At 48.0% G+C, this 21,784-nt stretch overlaps 1 protein-coding gene across 2 annotated transcripts in view; it reads left to right on the plus strand.

The window, feature by feature from the left end:
• The window catches only part of LOC140457044 (mammalian ependymin-related protein 1-like), a 31,767-nt gene extending 10,395 nt beyond the window's left edge, over positions 1–21,372 (plus strand). For both annotated transcript variants that reach the window (XM_072550973.1, XM_072550972.1), the window contains exons 4-7: positions 4,713–4,850; positions 6,598–6,781; positions 13,524–13,611; positions 21,223–21,372. In XM_072550973.1, coding sequence (XP_072407074.1) covers positions 4,713–4,850; positions 6,598–6,781; positions 13,524–13,611; positions 21,223–21,289 — 477 coding nt within the window. In that variant the 3' untranslated portion in view covers positions 21,290–21,372. The remainder of the gene's footprint in view (positions 1–4,712; positions 4,851–6,597; positions 6,782–13,523; positions 13,612–21,222) is intronic.
• Positions 21,373–21,784: the final 412 nt, after the last annotated feature.

The following is a 21,784-nucleotide window of genomic DNA, read 5'->3' on the forward strand; positions in this document are numbered from 1 at the left end:
AGGCAGCTGGAAGCTCAGGGACTTTTTTGTGGGCAGAACATGGGTGTTCTGCAATGCGGTCACTTCGTCTTTGCTTTGTTTCCCCAATGTAGAGGACACCACTTTGTGAGCAGCAAACGCAGTATACTCGATTGTGAGAAATGCAGGTAAAGCACTGCTTCGCCTGGAAGGTATGTTTGAGCCCTTGGATACTGAGGATTGAGGAGATAAATCTGAAGTTGCAAGAGAAGGTGCCATGGGGCTGTGGAGGTCTGGCTGGGAGTGAAAGAGGAGTGGACCAGTGCCCCACCCTTGACAACAGGCTTGATGACAAAGTCAGGGTTGGATCTGAGAGCACGGCGTGCAGTCAGTTCACGGGAAGATAGGTTGGAATGGGTGAGGGGGCAGAGAAATTGAGGCGACCAGTGTCATGTTGATAGTTCTCGATGAACGGGTCAGGTGTCAGAGGGAGCAGTCAAGGTGGAGGGAGAGTGTCAGAGGCGGGTGAAGGGGTCTGTGGGGACAAGCTACTGTAGCCTGTGGCCAAAGCACACATGTCCGAACACCTTGACCAATAGATCACTTAAACGCATTTACCCAGGTATCTTGAGGTATGGAGAACAATAAACAAGTCACAAGGCAGAAAATTGGTAAAACAGTCACAACCTTTATAGAACAAATAGTAAAAATGAACAATATTTAACGATAGTATTCTCTTTATTTTCCTGAGACTCCCCAGGTATGCTTCCTGTGTACACTTGAACATGAGATGGGCTGGTGAAACCTCGCGAGGTTCAGTAGTCTCTCTCTGTCTTCTCCTGCAGAAGTGAATCTTTCTAGGCAAAGTCCCTCCACCTTGGGTGTAGCCCCTCTGTGGTAATGCTTCTAATGCTTTTCCGAGGCTAAATCCAGGGTTATAGACCTTTCAGACAGACTTCCAGAAAATCCTGTTGAGCCCTCCGATCAGAGTGCAATCCTTAATCATCGGAAATCACTTTGGTGTTCCGTTCTGGGGGGGGGGGGGGTTAATCTTTGATCATTTGGATTCCTTCCTCTATTCTCTACCAGGGAAGGATAAAAATGCAAACACAGCCTTTGTCTCTGTCCCTACTATGTCTTATTTTTGTTGATTAGCACTTGCTTGAGTACAGAGGACTTCATTAGCACCATTGTGTTGTGGCCTAATCAAGTCTGCATATTGCCTGCGTTTTGCAGAGAGCATATGTGCCAATTTTGCTCAAACCCCATCTTTTATTTTGATGTGATTTATTATTGTCACGTGTACCTAGGGACAGTGACAAGTTTTGTTTTGCATTCAGTACAAGCAGATCATACCTTACGAAGTGCATCGGGGTGATAGAACAGAGCGAGGAATACAATGTTACAGCTGCAGAGAAGGTGGACGTGAGACCAACATGAGATTTGAAATTTGAGAGGGTCTGTTCAGGAGTCTGGTAACAGCGGGGAAGAAGCTGTTCTTGAATCTGTCGGTCCGTGTGATTAAGCTTTTGTCCCTCCTGCCTGATGGAAGAGGGTGGGAGAGATTATAACCCGGGCGGGAGGGGTCTCTGATGATGTCAGAGGAGTCTGTGATGATGTCAGAGGGGTCTCTGATGATGTCAGAGGGGTCTCTGATGATGTCAGAGGGGTCTCTGATGATGTCGGCTGCCTTCCCGAGGCAGTGGGAAGTCTGGATGGAGTCAAGGTTGGCTTAGGTTATGTTCTGGGCTGTGTTCACAACCAACAGTAGTTTCTTACAGTTCTGGGTAGAGCAGTTGCCGTACCAAGCTGTGATGCATCTGGATAGGATGCTTTCGATGGTGCATCAATGAAAATTGGTAACAGTCTTTATGGACATGCCAAATTGACTGAGTCTTGTTGGTTACCTATCTTTCCATTTCTGTACTGTTGGGTGTCCTTTCTATACACTGTTGCAGAGAGATTCAGCTACTGTTAGAGTGGGGGAAGTGCCTTCTATTTGGTTATCACTGTCAACATCAGAGACCCAAGTCTTCCCCGTGAAAGTTTTCAACTCTTGGCTCAATTTATGACAGTAACTTGAATCCTGAGATCTGGGAGAAACTATTAAACAGAACTTACAATCAAAGAGTCTAACTTTGCCTAAACACAGGTTTCAAACATCAAATAACCCAGCGGTGATCCCTGGATTAAATGTTACAGGCCCCATTTGGAATATTGCGTGCAGTTCTGGTCACCACACTACCAGGAGGACATGGAAGCTTTTGCAGAGGGTGCAGAGAAGGATTACCAGGATATTGCCTGGTCTGGAGGGTTTTAGTTATGGGGAAGAGGTTGGATAAACTCATGGTTTTCTCTGGTAAGATGGAAGCTGTGGGGGTGACCTGATGGAGCTCGGAAAAATTACGAGGGGAATAGATGAGCTGGATATTCAGGGGCTTTATCTGCAGGGTGGAAAGGTCGACTACAAGAGGTTGCAAGTTCAAGGTAAGGTAAGGAAAGTTTAGAGGAGAAGTGCAGGGAAACATCTTCCCCATGGAGGCTGGTGGGTGTCTGAAACGCACTGCCACTGGAATTGGTGGATGCAGACACATTCGCAACATTTTACTCCTATCTCAATAGGCATGTGAATGGGAGGCAAACAGAGGGATAGAAACTGGGCACGGGCAATTTGGGATGGATTGTGGTTCAGAGGGCAACAAACAGGCAGTGATGTTCCCAACAGATTCGCTGTTCTTGTCCTTCCAGATGGTAGAGCTTGTGGGTGTGGAATGAAGGAGGCTGGATTGTTCTAGTCATGGCTGCCAAGGTGGAAAGTAGGGGATTATGGTTGGTGTTGGATGGATCGCATGAATATTCCATAAACTCATTGCAGTTTAGCTGCTTCATCCTGAACAAACCACATCCCATCCCAGCAGACCCCTGTCCTGTTATATAACATTACACAGCTACAGGGCCACAAAATGTTTATGCTCCGCAGAAATCTCTACATCTCCTCATCTCACCCCAGCAGCGTAATTCTTCTCTACCTTTCTGGCTTGTGGATATCCAACTTCCCCTCTATCACTGTGGCTACACCTACACCAACATGGATTGGAACAGTTCAAGAATAGCATGTCCAGTTCCAGTCCGCCCAGTTATAGGAAGGATATTATTAAGATGGAGAAGGTTCAGAAGAGATTTACCAGGATGTTGCCAGGTATGAAAGGTTTGAGTTATAAAGAGAGGCTGGATAGTTTTCCACTCGAGTGTAAGTGGTTGAGATGCGACCTGATAGAAGTTTATAAAATGATGAAAGGTATAAGTAGAGTTATTGGCAGTTGTCTTCTCCCTAGGTGGGAGGATTTCAAGCCTAGGGGACACATTTTTAAGGTGAGAGGAGAGAGATTTTAAAAAGACACGAGAGGCAGTTTCTTTACACAGAGGGTGGTTCGTGTGTGGAATGAACTTCCTGAGGAAGTGGTGGATTGTGGGTACAGTGACAATGTTTAAAAGGCATTTGGATAAGGTCATGAATAGGAAAGGGTTTGGAGGGATATGGGCCAGGAGCAGGCAGGTGGGACTAGTTCAGTTTGGGATAATGGTCGGAATGGACTTATCACTCTATAAGGAGGCAGGCTCCTTAAGGGCAATTAGGAATAAACTCTAGTTTAGTCAGCACTGCTCAAAGGCCAAGAGTGAATAAGGAAGTTCAACCTTGTGATTCATCTCAAGCGACTGTGTATTCTATCTCACCTGTCCCTAAATTCTTGATTGCAGTTATCCAGCAACTGTCCCCTACTCATACAGCATGGAAACAGACCCTTCAGTCCAACTTGTCTGTGCTGACCAAGTATCCTAAACTGAACTAGTCCTGTTTGTTAATGAAATAATATTAATGTAATGCCATAGTCTGGCCTCGCCTTGAAACAGAAATGAATTTCTCTATGTCAGAGCTATCAAACTCCATTCTAATTGTCAAGACCTCTGTGCAGGCAAAGAGCTCTCAGCCTGTGTGACCTTCCCTGATGGGTATCTTGAGGTTCAAGTCCATAACTCCCTGAAAGTGGCTGGGCAAGTAGACAGGGTGGTAAAGAAGGAGTATGGCATGCTTGCCTTTATCAGTTGTGGAAGTGAGTACAAGAGTCAGGATGTCAACTTGGAACTTCATAAGACTTTGATTAGGCCATACTTGTGTTCAATTCCGGTCACTACATTACAGGAAGGATGTGGAGGCTTTAGAGAGGGTGCAGAAGAGGTTTTAATCCAGGATGCTGCCTGGATTAGAGGGTATGAGCTGTAAGAGGAGGCTGGAAAAACTCGGGCTGTTTTCTCTGGAGCAGCGGAGGCTGAGGGGAGTCTTGATGGAAGTCTCTAAACTTATGAGATGCATCGATATAGGGTTGACGGTCAGAATATTTTTCCCAGAGTTGAAATGTCTCATCCAGTGGGGGGGCACATGTTTCAGGTGAGATGGGGAAAGTTCAAAGGAGATGTGAGGGGTACGTTTTTCCACTGAGAGAGGTAGGAGTGTGGAACGGGGTGCCAGGGAGTGGTGGTGGAGGCAGATATGACTGGGGCGTACAAGGGGCTTTCCGATAAGCATATGAATATGCAAGGAATGGAGGGATACGGACCAAGGGCAGGCAGAAGGGACTAGTTGAATTTGGTGTCACATTCAGCACAACATTGTGGGGCAAACTGCCCGTTCCTGTTCTGTGTTCTATGTATAACCTCTCAGTCATGGTATCATCTTTGTCAATCTTTTCTCAAAGGGTGACCTGAAGAGAACCTTTGGAGAAGAGGAAACATTTTCCTATGATGCTGTTCAAAAGAGGATATATCTGTACAGAAGCATGTGGGATGCATCTGGCAAAAAGCTGGCTGTGATGGACATCATGCTATTCCAGCAGGTGGGTTCATTGAGCTTATGAGAGCCTGAAATTCAACTTGGAAAGCACAAGATCCCCCTGTCTCCCAAATCTTGACCCATTAAAGTGACTGCCTCTGGAATTTTGTCAATCGTGCACCAGAAAAGGAAGGCCTGCTTCAGCTTTGTTCCATGCTGAGGGAAATAAGTACTGGAATGATTGCCACTAGTGATTCAGACAACAAGCTCCCCACTCCAGGGTAGAAATATGTAAAACTGTCCACATCAAACACTGCCCAGGACAGGGACAGCATGGGGTTAGATACAGAGTAAAGCTCCCTCTACACTGTCCCCCATCAAACACTGCCCAGGACAGGGACAGCACGGGGTTAGATACAGAGTAAAGCTCCCTCTACACTGTCCCCCATCAAACACTGCCCAGGACAGGGACAGCACGGGGTTAGATACAGAGTAAAGCTCGCTCTACACTGTCCCCCATCAAACACTGCCCAGGACAGGGACAGCACGGGGTTAGATACAGAGTAAAGCCCCCTCTACACTGTCCCCCATCAAACACTGCCCAGGACAGGGACAGCACGGGGTTAGATACAGAGTAAAGCTCCCTCTACACTGTCCCCCATCAAACACTGCCCAGGACAGGGACAGCAAGGGGTTAGATACAGAGTAAAGCTCCCTCTACACTGTCCCCCATCAAACACTGCCCAGGACAGGGACAGCAAGGGGTTAGATACAGAGTAAAGCTTCCTCTACACTGTCCCCCATCAAACGCCCCCAGGACAGGGACAGCACGGGGTTAGATACAGAGTAAAGCCCCCTCTACACTGACCCCCATCAAACACTGCCCAGGACAGGGACAGCACGGGGTTAGATACAGAGTAAAGCTCCCTCTACACTGTCCCCCATCAAACACTGCCCAGGACAGGGACAGCAAGGGGTTAGATACAGAGTAAAGCTCCCTCTCCACTGTCCCCCATCAAACACTGCCCAGGACAGGGACAGCAAGGGGTTAGATACAGAGTAAAGCTGCCTCTACACTGTCCCCCATCAAACGCCCCCAGGACAGGGACAGCACGGGGTTAGATACAGAGTAAAGCCCCCTCTACACTGACCCCCATCAAACACTCCCCAGGACAGGGACAGCATGGGGTTAGCTGCAGAGTAAAGTTCTCTCTGCACTGTTCCCCCATCAAACACTCCCCAGGACAGGTTCAGCACAGGGTTAGATACAGAGTAAAGCTCTCTCTACACTGTCCCTATCAAACACTCCCCAGGACAGGGACAGCACGGGGTTAGATACAGAGTAAACCTCCTTCTGCTCTTCTGGACTGCAAGCAAAGCTCCTTCGACACTGTCCCATCAAACATTTCCCAGGACAGATACAGCATAGGCCCAATAATGACCCATTTTCTAATCCCATTCCATCTACATTTTGTTTAAAATCTCTGTGAACAATTCTACAAGCGATCCTACAGCCCCCTGTGTCATTGTTGTTCTGAAATGTAGCCATTAGCGCCCAAGGAATCCCACTAGATGCTGAGTTCTATCGTGGTTTCTGAAGTCGAAAATGTTTGGTAAATCGTCAATCAAGGTGCGCTGAGTGAATTAGCATTCTCGCGACAAATGCATGTGTGAGATTTTGAGTTCAATGAATGGGGTATTTTCCATGAGGCACACCGAGCTCCTTGCCTGGGTCTCCTGCTCTGCACATCCGGGTTTGCAAAGTAAAGTTCCCTTGTGTAACTGGTCTCTCTCGTTTTCTCTGCTTGCAGTCCATCCGGTACCAGTTCTACCCTCAGAACAAGACCTGTGTGAAGTCTGCTCTCCGTACTCCATTCCAACGCATCGCAGTTCCCTCTAATGCCACGTTCCTCTCTCAGATATATCTTGGTGGCTCCTCTGAACCACGGGAGGGTGTTCTGACCAATGTCTGGATGCTTACGACTGGTGACAGTGGTAAGTGTAAAGGTAGACCTCAGTGTAAAGGTAGACCCCACCTCCTGCTTGCGCCTCGTGGGTGCTGTTCACTCTCGGGCACATCATCAGGGCCTGGCAGGGGTGTGCCACTTTGGAGAGCATTGTGTTGATATTGGCCTCACCCAATGACTAGCCACTACCACCACACTCCAAATGAGTTTTAACACAGGAGTGGGAACCCTGGCTGCTTATTTCTTTTCCTTTGCAACTTTTGAATTGAACAATTTTATTGTCACTCGAATGAGTGCAGTGAAAGGTTTGGACTAGATTAGATTCCCTATACTGTGGAAACAGGCTCTTCAGCCCAACCAGTCCACACCGACCCTCCGAAGAGTAACCCGCCCAGACACATTTCCCTCTGACTAATGCACCTAACACTATGGGCAATTCACCTGGCCTGCACATCTTTGGAGGAAACCCACGCAGACACTGGGAGAATGTGCAAACTCCACACAGACAGTCGCCTGAGGCTGGAATCGAACCTGGGACCCTGGTGCTGTGAGGCAGCAGCGCTAACCACTGAGCCACTGTCCCCAATGTCCCCATTTATGGTGCCCTCTTAGATACCTAGGTACCGATGCAGAGGAACCTCGATTATCCGGTATTCAATTAACGGAACTTCGGATCATCCGAACAAAATTGCAAGGTCCTGATGCATGGCTACCTATGTTATCCAGCGTCGATTATCCAGCATTCAATTAACCGAACACAATTCCCCCCGACCGCGGTCGTCGGATAATTGAGGCTCCTCTGTATTTATGTATTTGATCCAAAATGGAAAGAAAAATAAATAGAAGCCCAGCATAAGAATAAGAAGGAAAGAAAGAACTCGATTTACAATCCCAGATACATGGATATGTGTCACTGTCCAAGGCAGAGCACAGCAGACTGGGATATCTCTGATTTGATTTGATTTGATTTATTGTAGTCACATGTACCTAAGTACAGTGCAAAGTTTGTTTTACGAACAGGACAGGTAGATCATAGCAAACAAGGACATACAGATGATAGGGTGCTTAGACAGAACGAGGCGGACAGGTTACACTGCATGGGAGGCGTGCAAAGACAGATCAACATTAGAAAGATCTGCATTATTTGAAGTTAGACAGTCCATTCGTTAGTCTTTTACGGCAGCTAAGAAGCTGTTCTTGAACCTGCTGGTGCGTGTGTTCAAGCTTCTGTGTCTTCTGCCTGGTGGATGAGGTTGTAGGAGAGCATTGTCGGGGTGGGAGGGATCTTCGGTGGTGTCGGCAGCCTTTTTCACAGCAACGAGAAGTGTAAATGGAGTCCATGGATGGGGAGTTCACTTCCGTGAGGGTCTGGGCTGTGCACACGACTTTCTATAGCTTCTTATGGTCCTGGGCATAGCATTTGTGTTCCAGGTCATTCCGCAACCAGATAGTATGCTTTCTCTGGTGCATCTGTCAATGTTGGTGAGGGTCCTTGTGGAAAATGTCGAATTTCCTGAGCTGCCTGAGGAAGAAGAAGCGTTGTTGTGTGCAATTGACTGTTGCATCTACGTGGAAAGTCCAGGACAGGTTGTCGGTTATGGTCTCTCAGAGGAGTTTAATGCTCTCGATCCTCCCTGCCTCAGTTCCAATTATGTAAATGAGAATGACGATTAGATTAGATTACTTACAGTGAGGAAACAGGCCCTTCAGCCCAACAAGTTCACACCGACCCGCCGAAGCGCAACCCACCCATACCCCTAACCTAACACTACGGGCAATTTAGCATGGCCAATTCACCTGACTTGCACATCTTTGGACTGTGGGAGGAAACCGGAGCACCCGGAGGAAACCCACGCAGACACGGGGAGAATGTGCAAACTCCACACAGTCAGTCGCCTGAGGCGGGAATTGAACCCGGGTCTCTGGCGCTGTGAGGCAGCAGTGCTAACTACTGTGCCACCGTGCCGCCCACTTCTTTTGTTTGCCAACATTGAGGGAGAGAGAAATTGTTATCCTTGCACCACAGCAGCAAGTCATACTCTGTATAAGTTGGGGACAGGAGGGGGTCCCTTTTAAGACCATAAGGAACAGGAGGAGGCCATTTGGCCCTTCGAGCCTGCTCCACTATTCCATGGAATCATGGCTGATCCAACATCCCTCACAGCCACTTTCCTGCCCTTTCCCTCGATTCTCCGATTGATCAAGAACCTATCTATCTCAGTCTTGAATACAGCCAATGACCCCATATGTCTCCGAGGCGAGGAGATCCGAAGACTCACAACCCTCTGAGGTAAGAAATTCCTCCTCATCTCAGGCGCCCCTTTATTCCGAGACTGTGCCCAATGATTATAGATTGGTGAAGCCTTCACCATTCTTGGTGGACAGAAGAATTTACGAGCTTCCCTTCTGAAGGATCTGGACCTGATTAACCTCACCGCACCGTGGCTGAACACTTTAACTTTCTCTCATTTCCCCTTGCCCCCACATCTCCCCTCCGACCTATCACCTTTACCCCACCTCCATCCACCCATTGCACTCTCAGCTATCTCCCCCCACCCACCCACCCTGCCCATCTATCTTTCCATCCCCGAGGCTCCCAGCCTCATTCCTGATGAAGGGCTTTTGCTAGAAACTTTGATTTTCCTGCTCCCCGGATGCTAGCTGACCATCTGCGCTTTTCTAGCACCACTCTCTTGACTCTAATCTCCAGCATCTGCAGTCCTCACTTTTGCTGTTTTTCAGTTATGACTTCAGTAATGACAGTTATTCTTTCCTGATCAGCTGGGTGGTACAGAAACCCATTACCAGGCTTCAAGGCCTCCAGGTCATTGAGAAATCCAATCAGCACCGTTTCTGGATGCCCTGGTAAGGAAGGGCACAGTGTCTCCTTTCCCACTCAGGTTTCACAACATCCTTCCTATAGCAGGGAGACCAGAATTGCACGCAATATTCCAACAGTGGCCTAACCAATGTCCTGTACAGCTGCAATATGACCTCCCAACTCCTGTACTCAATACTCTGACCAATAAAGGAAAGCATACCAAACACCTTCTTCACTATCCTATCTACCTGCGACTCCACTTTCAAGGAGCTATGAACCTGCACTCCAAGGTCTCTTTGTTCTATCAACACTCCCTAGGACCTTACCATTAAGTGTATAAGTCCTGCTAAGATTTGCTTTTCCAAAATGCAGCGTTTTCCCTCCTTGCCCTGCAGAAGCTGGTGGTGAGCTGCCTTCTTGAGCCACTGCAGTCCACGTGCAGTAGGCACACCTCACATCAATGTCAGGGATTGACCCAGTGACAGTGAACGGCAATATGCCTCTGAGTCAGGATGGGGATGTGTGGCCCAGAGGGGAACTTGCAAGTGGTCATGTTGGGACTTGCAAGCCATTGGCGAAGGAACCTTGGTGAGGTGTTGCAGTACATCTTGTAGATGGTACACACTGCTGCGACTGAGCGTTGCTGGTGGAGAGAGTGGAATGTGAGCATAAGAGGTATAGTTGGTAAGTTTGCTGATGACACCAAAATTGGAGGTGTAGTGGACATCAAAGAAGGTTACCTCAGCTTACATCGGGTTCTTGACCAGATGGGCCAATGAGCTGAGACGTGGCAGATGGAGTTTAATTTAGATAAATGTGGGGTGCTGCATTTTGGGAAAGCAAATCTTAGCAGCACTTATACACTGAATGGTAAGGTCCTAGGAGTGTTGCTGAACAAAGAGACCTTGGAGTGCAGGTTCATAGCTCCTTGAAAGTGGAGTCGCAGGGAGATAGGATAGTGAAGAAGGTGTTTGGTATGCTTTCCTTTATTGGTCAGAGTATTGAGTACAGGAGTTGGGAGGTCATGTTGCAGCTGTACAGGACATTGGTTAGGCCCCTGTTGGAATATTGCATGCAATTCTGGTCTCCTTCCTATCGGAAAGAAGTTGTGAAACTTGAAAGGGTTCAGAAAAGATTTACAAGGATGTTGCCAGGGTTGGAGGGTTTGAGCTACAGGGAGAGGCTGAACAGGCTGGGGCTGTTTTCCCTGGAGCGTCGGAGGCTGAGGGGTGACCTTATAGAGGGTTACAAAATTATGAGGGGCATGGATAGGGTAAATAGGCAAAGTCTTTTTCCTGGGGTCGGGGAGTCCAGAACTAGAGGGCATAGGTTTAGGGTGAGAGGGGAAAGATATAAAAGAGACCTAAGGGGCAACGTTTTCACACAGAGGGTGGTTGGGTACGGAATGAGCTGCCAGAGGATTTGAGCTATAGGGAGAGGCTGAACAGGCTGGGGCTGTTTTGCACAGAGCGTCGGAGGCTGAGGGGTGACCTTATAGAGGTTTACAAAATTATGAGGGTCATGATAAGGGTAAATGGGCAAAGTCTTTATGCTGGGATCGGGGAGCCCAGAACTAGAGGGCATAGGTTTATGGTGAGAGGGAAAGTTATAAAAAAGACCTAAGGGGCAACTTTTTCACTCAGAGGGTGGTACGTGTATGGAATGAGCTGCCAGAGGATATGGTGGAGGCTGGTACAATTGCAACATTTAAGAGGCATTTGGATGGGTATATGAATAGGAAGGGTTTGGAGGGATATGGGCCGGGTGCTGGCAGGGGGGACTAGATTGGGTTGGGATATCTGGTCGGCATGGACGGGTTGGACCAAAGGGTCTGTTTCCATGCTATACATCTCTATGACTGTATGACTCTATCTGAGAATGAATGTTAAAATATTGTGTTGCCAGGAACTTCTCACTCACACAGCAAGTGGCTCAGGGCTGAGGTAAACAACGTGAGAGTTTGCTGGAGGTAGTTTCACTCGGGGCGTAAAAGATGGTCATTGGTAAAGGAAGGATGTGCAGTGCCGAAGCAGGAGATCAGCATTGGGTGGGATGCACCTCGGGAGAGCTAGAATAGACCTGAGGGCCTGAACAGGAGACAGTGAGGACTGCGGATGCTGGAGAGTCAGAGTCAAAAAGTGTGGTGCTGGAAAAGCACAGCTGGTCAGGCAGCATCCGAGGAGCAGGAGAGTCGACGTTTCGGGCAAAAGACCTTCATAGGGAGACCTGATCAGCCTCTTTATGCTCTGTCATCATCATCATCACCATCGTCATTGGCGGTCCCTCACAGACCAGGATGACTCTCTCCCGCACTCAGGGTGAGTCCATAGGCGGCTGTACAGACCGAGGGGGCTACCACAGGCTCTGTTACACTTGGGGCAGAAGGTGGTCGCGGGAAGGGGTGGGTGGGCCGTTGGCATGGCAGTGCACCCCTTACGCTGTTTCTGCCCAGCTTCTGCTTTTTCCCTGACGGAAAGTCTCCGAGGAGCTCGACGCCTTCCCGGATGCTGCACCCCCACTTTGGACAGTCTTGGGCCAGTGATTCCCAGGTGTCCGTGGGAATGTTGCACTTCCCCGGTGAGGCCTTTGAGGGTATCCCTGAAGCACCACCTCTCTCCCACCCTGGAGCCGTTTCGGAGCTGGGGATAGAGAACCTGCTTGGGGAGTGTTGTGTCGGGCATGTGGACGACGTGCCTAGCCCCATCACAGCTGATCAAGGGGTTCAGTGCCTCGATGCTGAGGACATTGGCTTAGTCGGGACATTGGTGTTGGCGTCTCTGTCTTCCCAGTGGATTTGCGGGATCTTGTGCAGGCAGCGTCGGTGATGCTGCTCCAGCGCCTTGAGGTGCCCATTGTAACTAATCTGTGAGGAACAGAATTCCTTCGCTGAAGTGATGGGAGTTCACAACAATCAGTGATAGTTTCATGATCACTCTGACTGAGACCAGCTTTCAATTCCAGATTTCTCAAGGAGTTGAATTTATGGTGTGATTTGAACCCATGACCCCTAGAGCATTAACCTGGTTCTCTGAATTACTAGTCCAGTGACATTCTCACCTCTTGGCTGTCTACTCAAAGATTCCCAAAAGTCATTTCCCATCAATCAGTCGACTGCCACTTCTCCTGTGTCCGAGTGTCCCTGCCAATCTTGGCTTCTGTATCCCAGCTCTAAGGTGTATCAAGCTCTGGAGCTGGGTCAATGCCAGAGATCCCCCTTCAATGTATTCATCCAGCCAAAGAGAGTGATCACTAAGTCCAGTCAGGAACCAGGAGGATATACACACCAAGTGATGGCGGACAGGTGAGTAGCATTGAGGTTGCAACCAGTTATGCCACAACCTTATCGAATGATTGAGCAGGTTCGACGGCATGAATGGGCAATCTCTGCTCCGATTTCCTCCACTTGTGAGACTAGGTAGGGAGAGTTGGGCAGAAAGCTTGAGAGAATGTAAGGAACAGTTGCGAATGTGATTTTCGTAGCAGGAGGTTGTGAAGGTGATCTAATGAGACACGTTAAGGGGACAGGATAGTCATTGCCTTCCAGTTCGATCGGGCGATTGTGACGATTGGAGTCTTGTTCTGTGCCAAACCAAAGACAGCGTGATGACATTTTCAGAGTTCCTCAGTCTGATTTTTGACCTGCTCACAGTGTATTACTTTACTCCGAGTACAGGTCCTTCTGCTGTAGCGCGCGTGTTTCGTTAACGCAGATTCACTATAACACGATTGACGAGTCAGGGACACTGTTCCGAAAGCGCGATCTTTTAAAGCATGTATTGGTCATATTGGTCATTCCAGCCCCATTGATTAAATGGTGCTGCTATTCTGATAACACGGGGTTGCACAATAACGGAACTACTGTGTGTTAGCAGGACCGACAATCAGAAGACGATATCATTTCTGCTGCTGGTCCCTCGTTGAAATGACCACCTTATGGTTTATTTTTCAGAATATTGCTTCCTGTCTTTCACGGAATCCAATTGTCTCCCTCTATCAGAGGTCTGCTTCAGCAAAGACAAGAGCTGGGTCTTCGCAACGTGAGTTGGTCAATGCATTCTCTACCTTTGCCTTTTGTACCTGCACCCAGCACCCTCACCCGCTCTGGTGTTTGCTCTGCCTATGTCCAGCACTCCCTAGGTTCGAGGTAGAAAGGTTGTTGGGGTGATAGGTCAATTGGTCATGCTTTTGTAACTGAGCCCATTTTCCTCCTCATGCAGCAGTGGGACAGACTGGTTCATCCATTGGGATGGTGAGTGGTATTTGTAGTGGTTGTAATGAGGTCAGCCAGGTGGACCTCATAGAATGTGAGTTAATCAGATCCAATCAGGGAGCCCTGGCTGACAGATATAAACAGCAGTGTCAGAGGTTCTGCTCACTCTGAGAGCTGGCTCTGAGGAAACCAGACCAGTGTCAAGGACTTTGCGTGTGTAAATAAAAGGTGACTTGGTGATGGACCGTGGCCTCTGTGGAGCTATTTATTTATCCCCGACTCTGAGCCCAGAGCCAATCCCAATTGCCTTTCAAAGGCAATTGGGCCCCTTGACACTGGCTTCCAATGTTACTCTGCCCTTGTATTAGCTGAGGACATTCTCTGGGCTTGTCTTACCTCAGAGAAATCAACCCAAAAATCGAAACTCCCTCATAGCACCAATCCTCAAGGACTCCTGCATGCCACCAGAACTGCTGAGTTTCCCCAATAATCTTTATATTTTAAATTGAGATCTCCAGCATTTTGATTTTATTTAAGACCATAAGACCTAGGAGCAGAAATTAGGCCATTCAGCCCATTGAGTCTGCTCCACCATTCAATCAAGACTGATATATTTCTCAACCCCATACTCCCACTTTCTCTATGTAACCCTTGATCCCCTTGACAATCAAGAACCTATCTATCTCAATCTTAACTATACTCAGTGACCTGCCCTCTATAGCCTTCTGTGGCAGTGAATTCCATAGTTTCACCACCTTGTTGGCTGAAGAAGTTTCTCCTTATCTCCATTCTAAAAGGGCTTCCCTTTACGTGTGTGAGAGTGCTTATCAAACTTTGCTTTATACCTCATTTGAGAGTCCCCTCTGACTGTGAGCAGTCCCTCAGCACTGAGAGCATCAGCCTCAATTAAGACCATAAGATATAGGAGCAGAATTAGGCCACTCAGCCCATAACCCTTGATCCCCTTCCCAATCAGGAACCCATCTATCTCTGTCTTAAAGACACTCAATGACTCATTCTCCACAGCCCTCTGTGACAATGAGTCCCACAGACTCACCACCCTCCCCCCCCAACAGGCTGAAGAAATTCCTCCTCATTTCAGTCCCTTCCCTCTGAGGCTGTCCCCTCGGGCCCTAGTCCCTCCTCCTGGTGGAAACATCTTTTCTATGGCCACTGTATTCAGACCGCTCAGTATTCTGTACATTTCAATCAGATCCCCATCCCCCCCCCCATCCTTTTAAACCCCATCGAGTACAGACCCAGATACCTCAACCGCTCCTCATACGACAAGCCCCTCGTCCCCGGGATCGTTCTTGTAAACCTCCTCTGGACCCCCCTCTAGGGCCAGTAACATCCTTCCTTAGAAACGGGGTCCGAAACTGCTCACGATATTCCCAATGTGGTCTGACCAGAGCCTTATATGACCTCAGCAGCACATCCCTGCTCTTGTATTCTAGCCCTTTTGAAATGAATGCTAACATTGCATTTGCCTTCCTGAATGCCAACTGAATCTGCATATTAACCTTTAGAGAATCCTGAACTAGGACTCCCAAGTCCCTTTGTGCTTCAAATTTCAGAAGCCTTTCCCCATGCCTCTATTTTTCTTACTAAAGTGCATGACTCACTTTCCCACATTGTATTCCATTTGCTACTTCTTTGCCCACTGCCTGTCCAAGTCCTTCTCTAAGCTCCCCGCGTCCTTAACACTACCTGTATATGAGGATAGCATGGATGCCTACGGAACTCCATTAGTCACTGGCCGCCATCCAGAAAAAGACCCCATTATCCCCACTGTCTGCCATCTGCCAGTCAGCCGATCCTCTATCCAGGCCAGTACCTTCCCCTGAACATCCTGGGCTGTTATTTAGCAGCCAACCTTGTCAAAGATCTTCTGGAAATCCAAATAGAACACACTCATCGTCTCTCCTTTGTCTAACTTGCTTACAGCATCATAGAACTGTACAGCACGGAAACAGACCCTTCGGTCCAACCTGTCCGCACCGATCAGATATCCTAAACTGATCTAGTCCCATTTGCCAGCATTTGGCCCATATCCCTCTAAACCCTTCCTATCCATATACCCACCCAGATGCCTTTTAAATGTGTAATTGGACCCAACTCCATTGGCAGCTCATTCCAAACACGCACCAGCCTCTGTGTGACAAAACTGCCCCTTAGGTCCCTTTTACATCTTTCTCCTCTCACCTTAAATCTATGCCCTCTGGTTTTGGACTCCCCTAGCCTGGGGGAGAAGACCTTAACTATTTACTCTATCCACGCCCCTCATGATTTTATAAACCTCTATATGATCACCTCTCAGCCTCGACGCTCCATAGAAAAAGGTTGCAGGATATTCAATCCCTCCTTACAACTCAAACGCTCCATGGTACTTAGATCAAAGATTCCCTACAGTGTGGAAGCAGGCCATTTGGCCCATCAAGTCCACATCGACCCTCTGCAGAGCATCCCATCTGGACCAATCCCTGTAACACTGCGTTCCCCATGGCTAATCCACTTAACGTACACATCCATGGACACTATTGGGAATTTAGCATGGCCAATCTTCCCTAACCTGCGTGTCTTTGGACAGTGGGAGGAAACCGGAGCACCTGGAGGAAATCCCATGCAGACACGGGGAGACTGTGCAAACTCCACACAGTCAGTTGCCTGAGGGTGGAATCAAACCCAGGTCCCTGTGCTGTGAGGCAACAGTGCTAACCACTGTGCCACCACTCAAAGAATTCTCACAGATTGTCAGGGGTGACCTACCTGTGACGAAACCTTGCTGACTCGACATTATGTTTGTCTCCAAGGGCCGGGAATGGGACTTCAACCTGCAACTTTCTAGTTTAGGGCAAAAGTCCTCCCCACTCCCTCACAGTAGGCACTGGAGTACTGTATGTGTTGTGATGATTTGGAGATGCCGGTGTTGGACTGGGGTGTATAAAGTTAAAAGTCACACAACGTCAGGTTATAGTCCGACGGGTTTACTGTATTTGGAAGCTAGTGCTCCCAAATAAACCTGTTGGACCATAACCTGCTGTTGAGAACAAAGAACAATGAAAATTTACAGCCCAGGAACAGGCCATTCGGCCCCCCAAGCCTGACCTGATCCAAATCCACTGTCTAAACCTCTCGCTCAGAATGGAGGTATTGTGTTGTGTGATTTTCAAGTATGTGTTGTGGTGATGACCCACTAGGGTCACCAGAGGGAGCACACACATCAATTCTTGGCTCTCAGGTGATCTTCCCTGGTCAGTGCAGTACATGGTAATGATGACTCATGCTCCAGAGATTCACGTGTCATATGGAGGGTACATCATTGTACACTGAGGGCGCACCACTCAGACCCTGAACAAATATGCATCTTTAAAAACACAACTTGTACTCACCAGAGGGAGAAGCAAGCCATCCCTCCTTCATCCTTGGCTGGGGACTTCTCAGTTATGCAGAGGACATTCAGGAATTCATTGCTGGTGATCCACCCTTAGCCCAAGATTCCTCTTCATTTCCCACTTATGCGAGGCTTTACGGTTAGAAGCCAACGGGTTCAATATTTCAGCTTCCGACTTCACTGAAACCCTTGCCTTCGGAAGCTTCCATCTGGTTGATCTCTCTCCCTTTTCTCAGCCTGGGCTTATCCAAAACTCCACTCTCTGTAACATACAGTCTCATGCAGCACGGAAACAGACCCTTCGGCCCAACTGGTCCATGCCGAACATAATTCTGAGCTGAATTAGTCACACCTGCCTACCCCTGGCCCAGATCTCTCCTTTCCTATTCACCTACTTGTCTAAGTGTCTTTTAAACATTGTGACCGTTCTCATGTCATTCCACATCTGTGACATTGACCAGTCTGCCTTCGCCTCAGCCCATCTGCCAACGTTAGGTCTGACTAACCCAGCACATCCCTGGCCAATCAGCCTCCATAAACGTGAGATTACTGTAAATTTCTGCTGCCCCGTGTCCCATCTTACATGTTCATCCATCACCTCCTCTGTTTGCTTACTTCCCCTGTCTCAGTTTTCATCTTTAGATTAGATTACTTACAGTGTGGAAACAGGCCCTTCGGCCCAACAAGTCCACACCGCCCCGCCGAAGCGTAACCCATCCATACCCCTACATCTACATCTACATCTACATCTACATCTACCCCTTACCTAACACTACGGGCAATTTAGCACGGCCAATTCATCTGACCTGCACATCTTTGGAGTGTGGGAGGAAACCGGAGCACCCGGAGGAAACCCACGTAGACACGGGGAGAACATGCAAAGTCCACACAGTCAGTTGCCTGAGGCGGGAATTGAACCCAGGTCTCTGGCGCTGTGAGGCAGCAGTGCTAACCACTGTGCCACCATGCCGCCCACTTTTAACCTTCTTCTTAATCTTAATCTTCTTAACCTTTCTTTCAAATGCTCCCCACAGAGCCTCTTCTTCCCCGTTACCCCTTCCCTCCTCACAGCTCCCGCACCCTATCTCTGCAACCTCCTGCAGCCGAAACCTCAATCCGAACCCCAAGATCTTTCGACACTGCACCAGTTTCTGACCTCTTACACCTGCTCCATTTTCATGACTGCTATGTGTGAATGTGACCAAAGGTAAATTTCCCCTCGCCATTCTTCCCTAGCTATCTGGTGTCTTTCACACAGTTCACCATTCTTCCAGCATCTTTCCACTGTCATTCATAGTGTTGTACAGCACAGAAATGCAGACCCTTTGGTCCAACTCGTCCAGATATCCTAAATTAATCTTGTTCCATTTGCCAGCATTTGGCCCATATCCCCCCAAACCCTTCCTATTCATATACCCATCCAGATGCCTTTTAAATGTTGTCATTGTACCAGCCTCCACCACTTCCTCTGGCAGCTCATTCCATACACGCACCACCCCCTGCGTGAAAAGGTTGCCCCTTAGGTCCCTTTTATACCCTTCCCCTCTCACCTTAAACCTATGCCCTCTAGTTTTGGACTCCCCTACCCTGGGGGAAAAGACCTAGGCTATCCAAGCCTCTCCATGCCCCTCATCCAATACACACCCCTGCAGACATTAATGACATAGTGGGTCATCAACTTTATTAATCTTCACAATGGCATCACAATTCTTAACATTGGCCAACCTGGAGTTGTAATTCCGTCTGATGAGTCACCCCGTCAATTACCCCATTGTGGCCAACCAGCGTCCTTTCCTCCGTCTCTACTTATCTGGACTCCAGAAACTACACTGTCTCTCAGGCACAGCTCCAGCTTTTCACTGAGCGAGAGCTGCACTTGTATTTTTTTTTCTGAGCTCTAACCTTGCTCACTTGCATTAATCCTGCACGTGGATTCCCTTCACTGTTAGCATAGCTTCACTGAACTACGAGTGAAGTCACTATGGCTTCTTCTGAGCTGCACAGCTCCCAAGACGTTTCCTGAGCCCTAACTCCAACAATTTGTTGCCTCAAACCTCTACCAACAACTAGTCGTGGATTTCTCAGTGGGTTCCCCAGTACAAAAACTCAGTGCAGTTCAGTTGCGTTTTCAGCAGTGCCTCTAACAACAACCCAGCCTAACATGACGTCAACTTTTCTGTCTCCAATACTCATCGACTGTCCCAAGTGCGGTAACCTTGGATCTGCTCCTTAGTGACTTCCGCACTGTCCTGGGTAATCTCCTATAAACCTTGCCCTGCCCTGGTGCTGTATAGGATTGAATGCTATCTCCTAGAAACTCTTAGAATTGAGTCTGCTCTGAATGTTACAATTCAAGATGGCTTCCCCTGTTCAATTGGGTAAATTGTCCCACAGTGTTCAGGGATGTGCAGGTTAGGGTGTACTGGCCGTGCTAAATTGCCCCATAGTGTCCAGGGATGTGCAGGTTAGGGAGATTGGCTGTGCTAAATTGCCCCATAGTGCCCAGGGATGTGCAGGTTAGGGTGGATTGGCCATGCTAAATTGTCCCATAGTGCCCAGGGATGTGCAGGTTAGGGTGGATTGGCCATGCTAAATTGTCCCATAGTTAGGCAGGGAGACTAGGACCCGTGGGTACAGCCTTAAAATTAGAGGGGGTCAATTCAGAACAGAAATGCGGAGACATTTCTTCAGCCAGAGAGTGGTGGGCCTGTGGAATTCATTGCCGCGGAGTACAGTGGAGGCTGGGATGCTAAATGTCTTCAAGGCAGAGATTGATAAATTCTTGATGTCACAAGGAATTAAGGGCTACGGGGAGAATGCGGGTAAGTGGAGTTGAAATGCCCATCAGCCATGATTAAATGGCGGAGTGGACTCGATGGGCCGAATAGCCTTACTTCCACTCCTACGTCTTATGGTCTTATGGTGTGCAGGTTAGGGTGGATTGGCCATGCTAAATTGTCCCATAGTGTTCAGGGATGTGCAGGCTAGGGTGGATTGGTCGCGTTGAATTGCCTCAAAGTCTCCAGGGATGTGCAGGTTAGGGAGGATTGATCGTGTTGAATTGCCTCATAGTGCCCAGGGATGTGCAGGTTAGGGAGGATTGGTCGTGTTGAATTGCCTCATAGTGCCCAGGGATGTGCAGGTTAGGGAGGATTGGTCGTGTTGAATTGCCTGTCATATTAGCCATGGTAGATGCAGGGTTTACAGGGTTGGGTACAGCTGAAATGTGTCTCAGAGAGTTGGTGCAGAATCGATGGGCCACTTGGCCTTTTTCTGACTTTGGGGATTCTATGATTTCATTACGGAAGGCATAAATTATCACATGTTCTCTGATGACACCATTAATTCTGTTGACTCTCCTGTTGCTAATTTATCAGGCAACTTATTTGACATATGTCTTCATTAAGTTTACCTATTTCCACCTCCATTACTTTGTCCCCATCTCAACTCACTTGCTGGTGAAACCTTTGTCATGTTAATGCTCATCACTAGCTTGTTAGGGAATTGGTTTAGCTCAATTGGCTGGAGTATTGGTTTGTAGAGCACTATGATTCCAATAGCATGGGTTCAGTTCCTGTTATACGAAGGGCTTTGCTCTTCTTTCACCTGATGTTTGGTGGCCCTCAGGTTAAATCACTTGCTTCTCTCTAATAAGAGAGCAATACCGATGGTCTGGTAAGACTATGACAACCACCTTGTCATCAGTATGTATTTCATGGTCCAGGTATTCCAGTTTCAACCTATAGCGTTTAGATTGGGAATTATGTTTAACTTTAGGACATAAGATAAATGCAGTTGAAGTCTATTGCACTGAAACATTTAGGGTAATTTTGTTTATAAAGAGGTTAACAGCAAGGAAGGTGGGAGCTCTAAACACAAGGAAAGCATAGAAGATCTAATGACCCCTATTGGAAAGTAATTAGAGAGCTGTCTTTTTTCCAGATCTGAATAGTTGCTGCATTTTCTCATTTCGTGAACAATTATGTGAAGTGCTTTTTGGATATTTATGAACTAGCCTTCACTTCTTCTGTTTTTAATTCCTAGATCTTTCAACTTGACTAAAACAATCCAGGATCCAAGCGTGTTTAATCCTCCTTCAGAGTGTGCTTGAATACAAACTAATCTCTGAGAATATTCTCTTGGCGAACTAGTGGAACTATCTGATTTACTCTAATAAAGAACGATTGTACCACGTGTTTGTACGTTTATCCACGTCAATAATTTTCCTATTTTCTCTCTCTCTCTCTTCCCAGAAATACAGTTCATGGTAAAGTCCTGGGGGAGTATTGCCAAACAAAGTCCAAAGATGTGCAGGATAGGTGGATTGGGTTTAGATCAGAGTGGTGCTGGAAAAGCACAGCAGGTCAGGCAGCATCCGAGGAGCAGGAAAATCGGCATTTTGGGCAAAAGCCCTTCATCAGGAATAGAGACAGGGAGCCTCCAGGGTGGAGAGATAAATGGAGGGGGGTGGGGAGAAGGTAGCAAAGAGTACAATAAGTGAATGGGGGTGGGGATGGAGGTTATAGATCAGAGAGGAGGGTGGAGCGGATAGGTGGAAAGGGAGAATGGCAGGTAGGACAGGTCATGAGGACAGTGCTGAATGGGA

The sequence above is a fragment of the Chiloscyllium punctatum genome, chromosome 31, assembly GCF_047496795.1.
Source record: "Chiloscyllium punctatum isolate Juve2018m chromosome 31, sChiPun1.3, whole genome shotgun sequence".
NCBI lineage: Eukaryota > Metazoa > Chordata > Chondrichthyes > Orectolobiformes > Hemiscylliidae > Chiloscyllium > Chiloscyllium punctatum.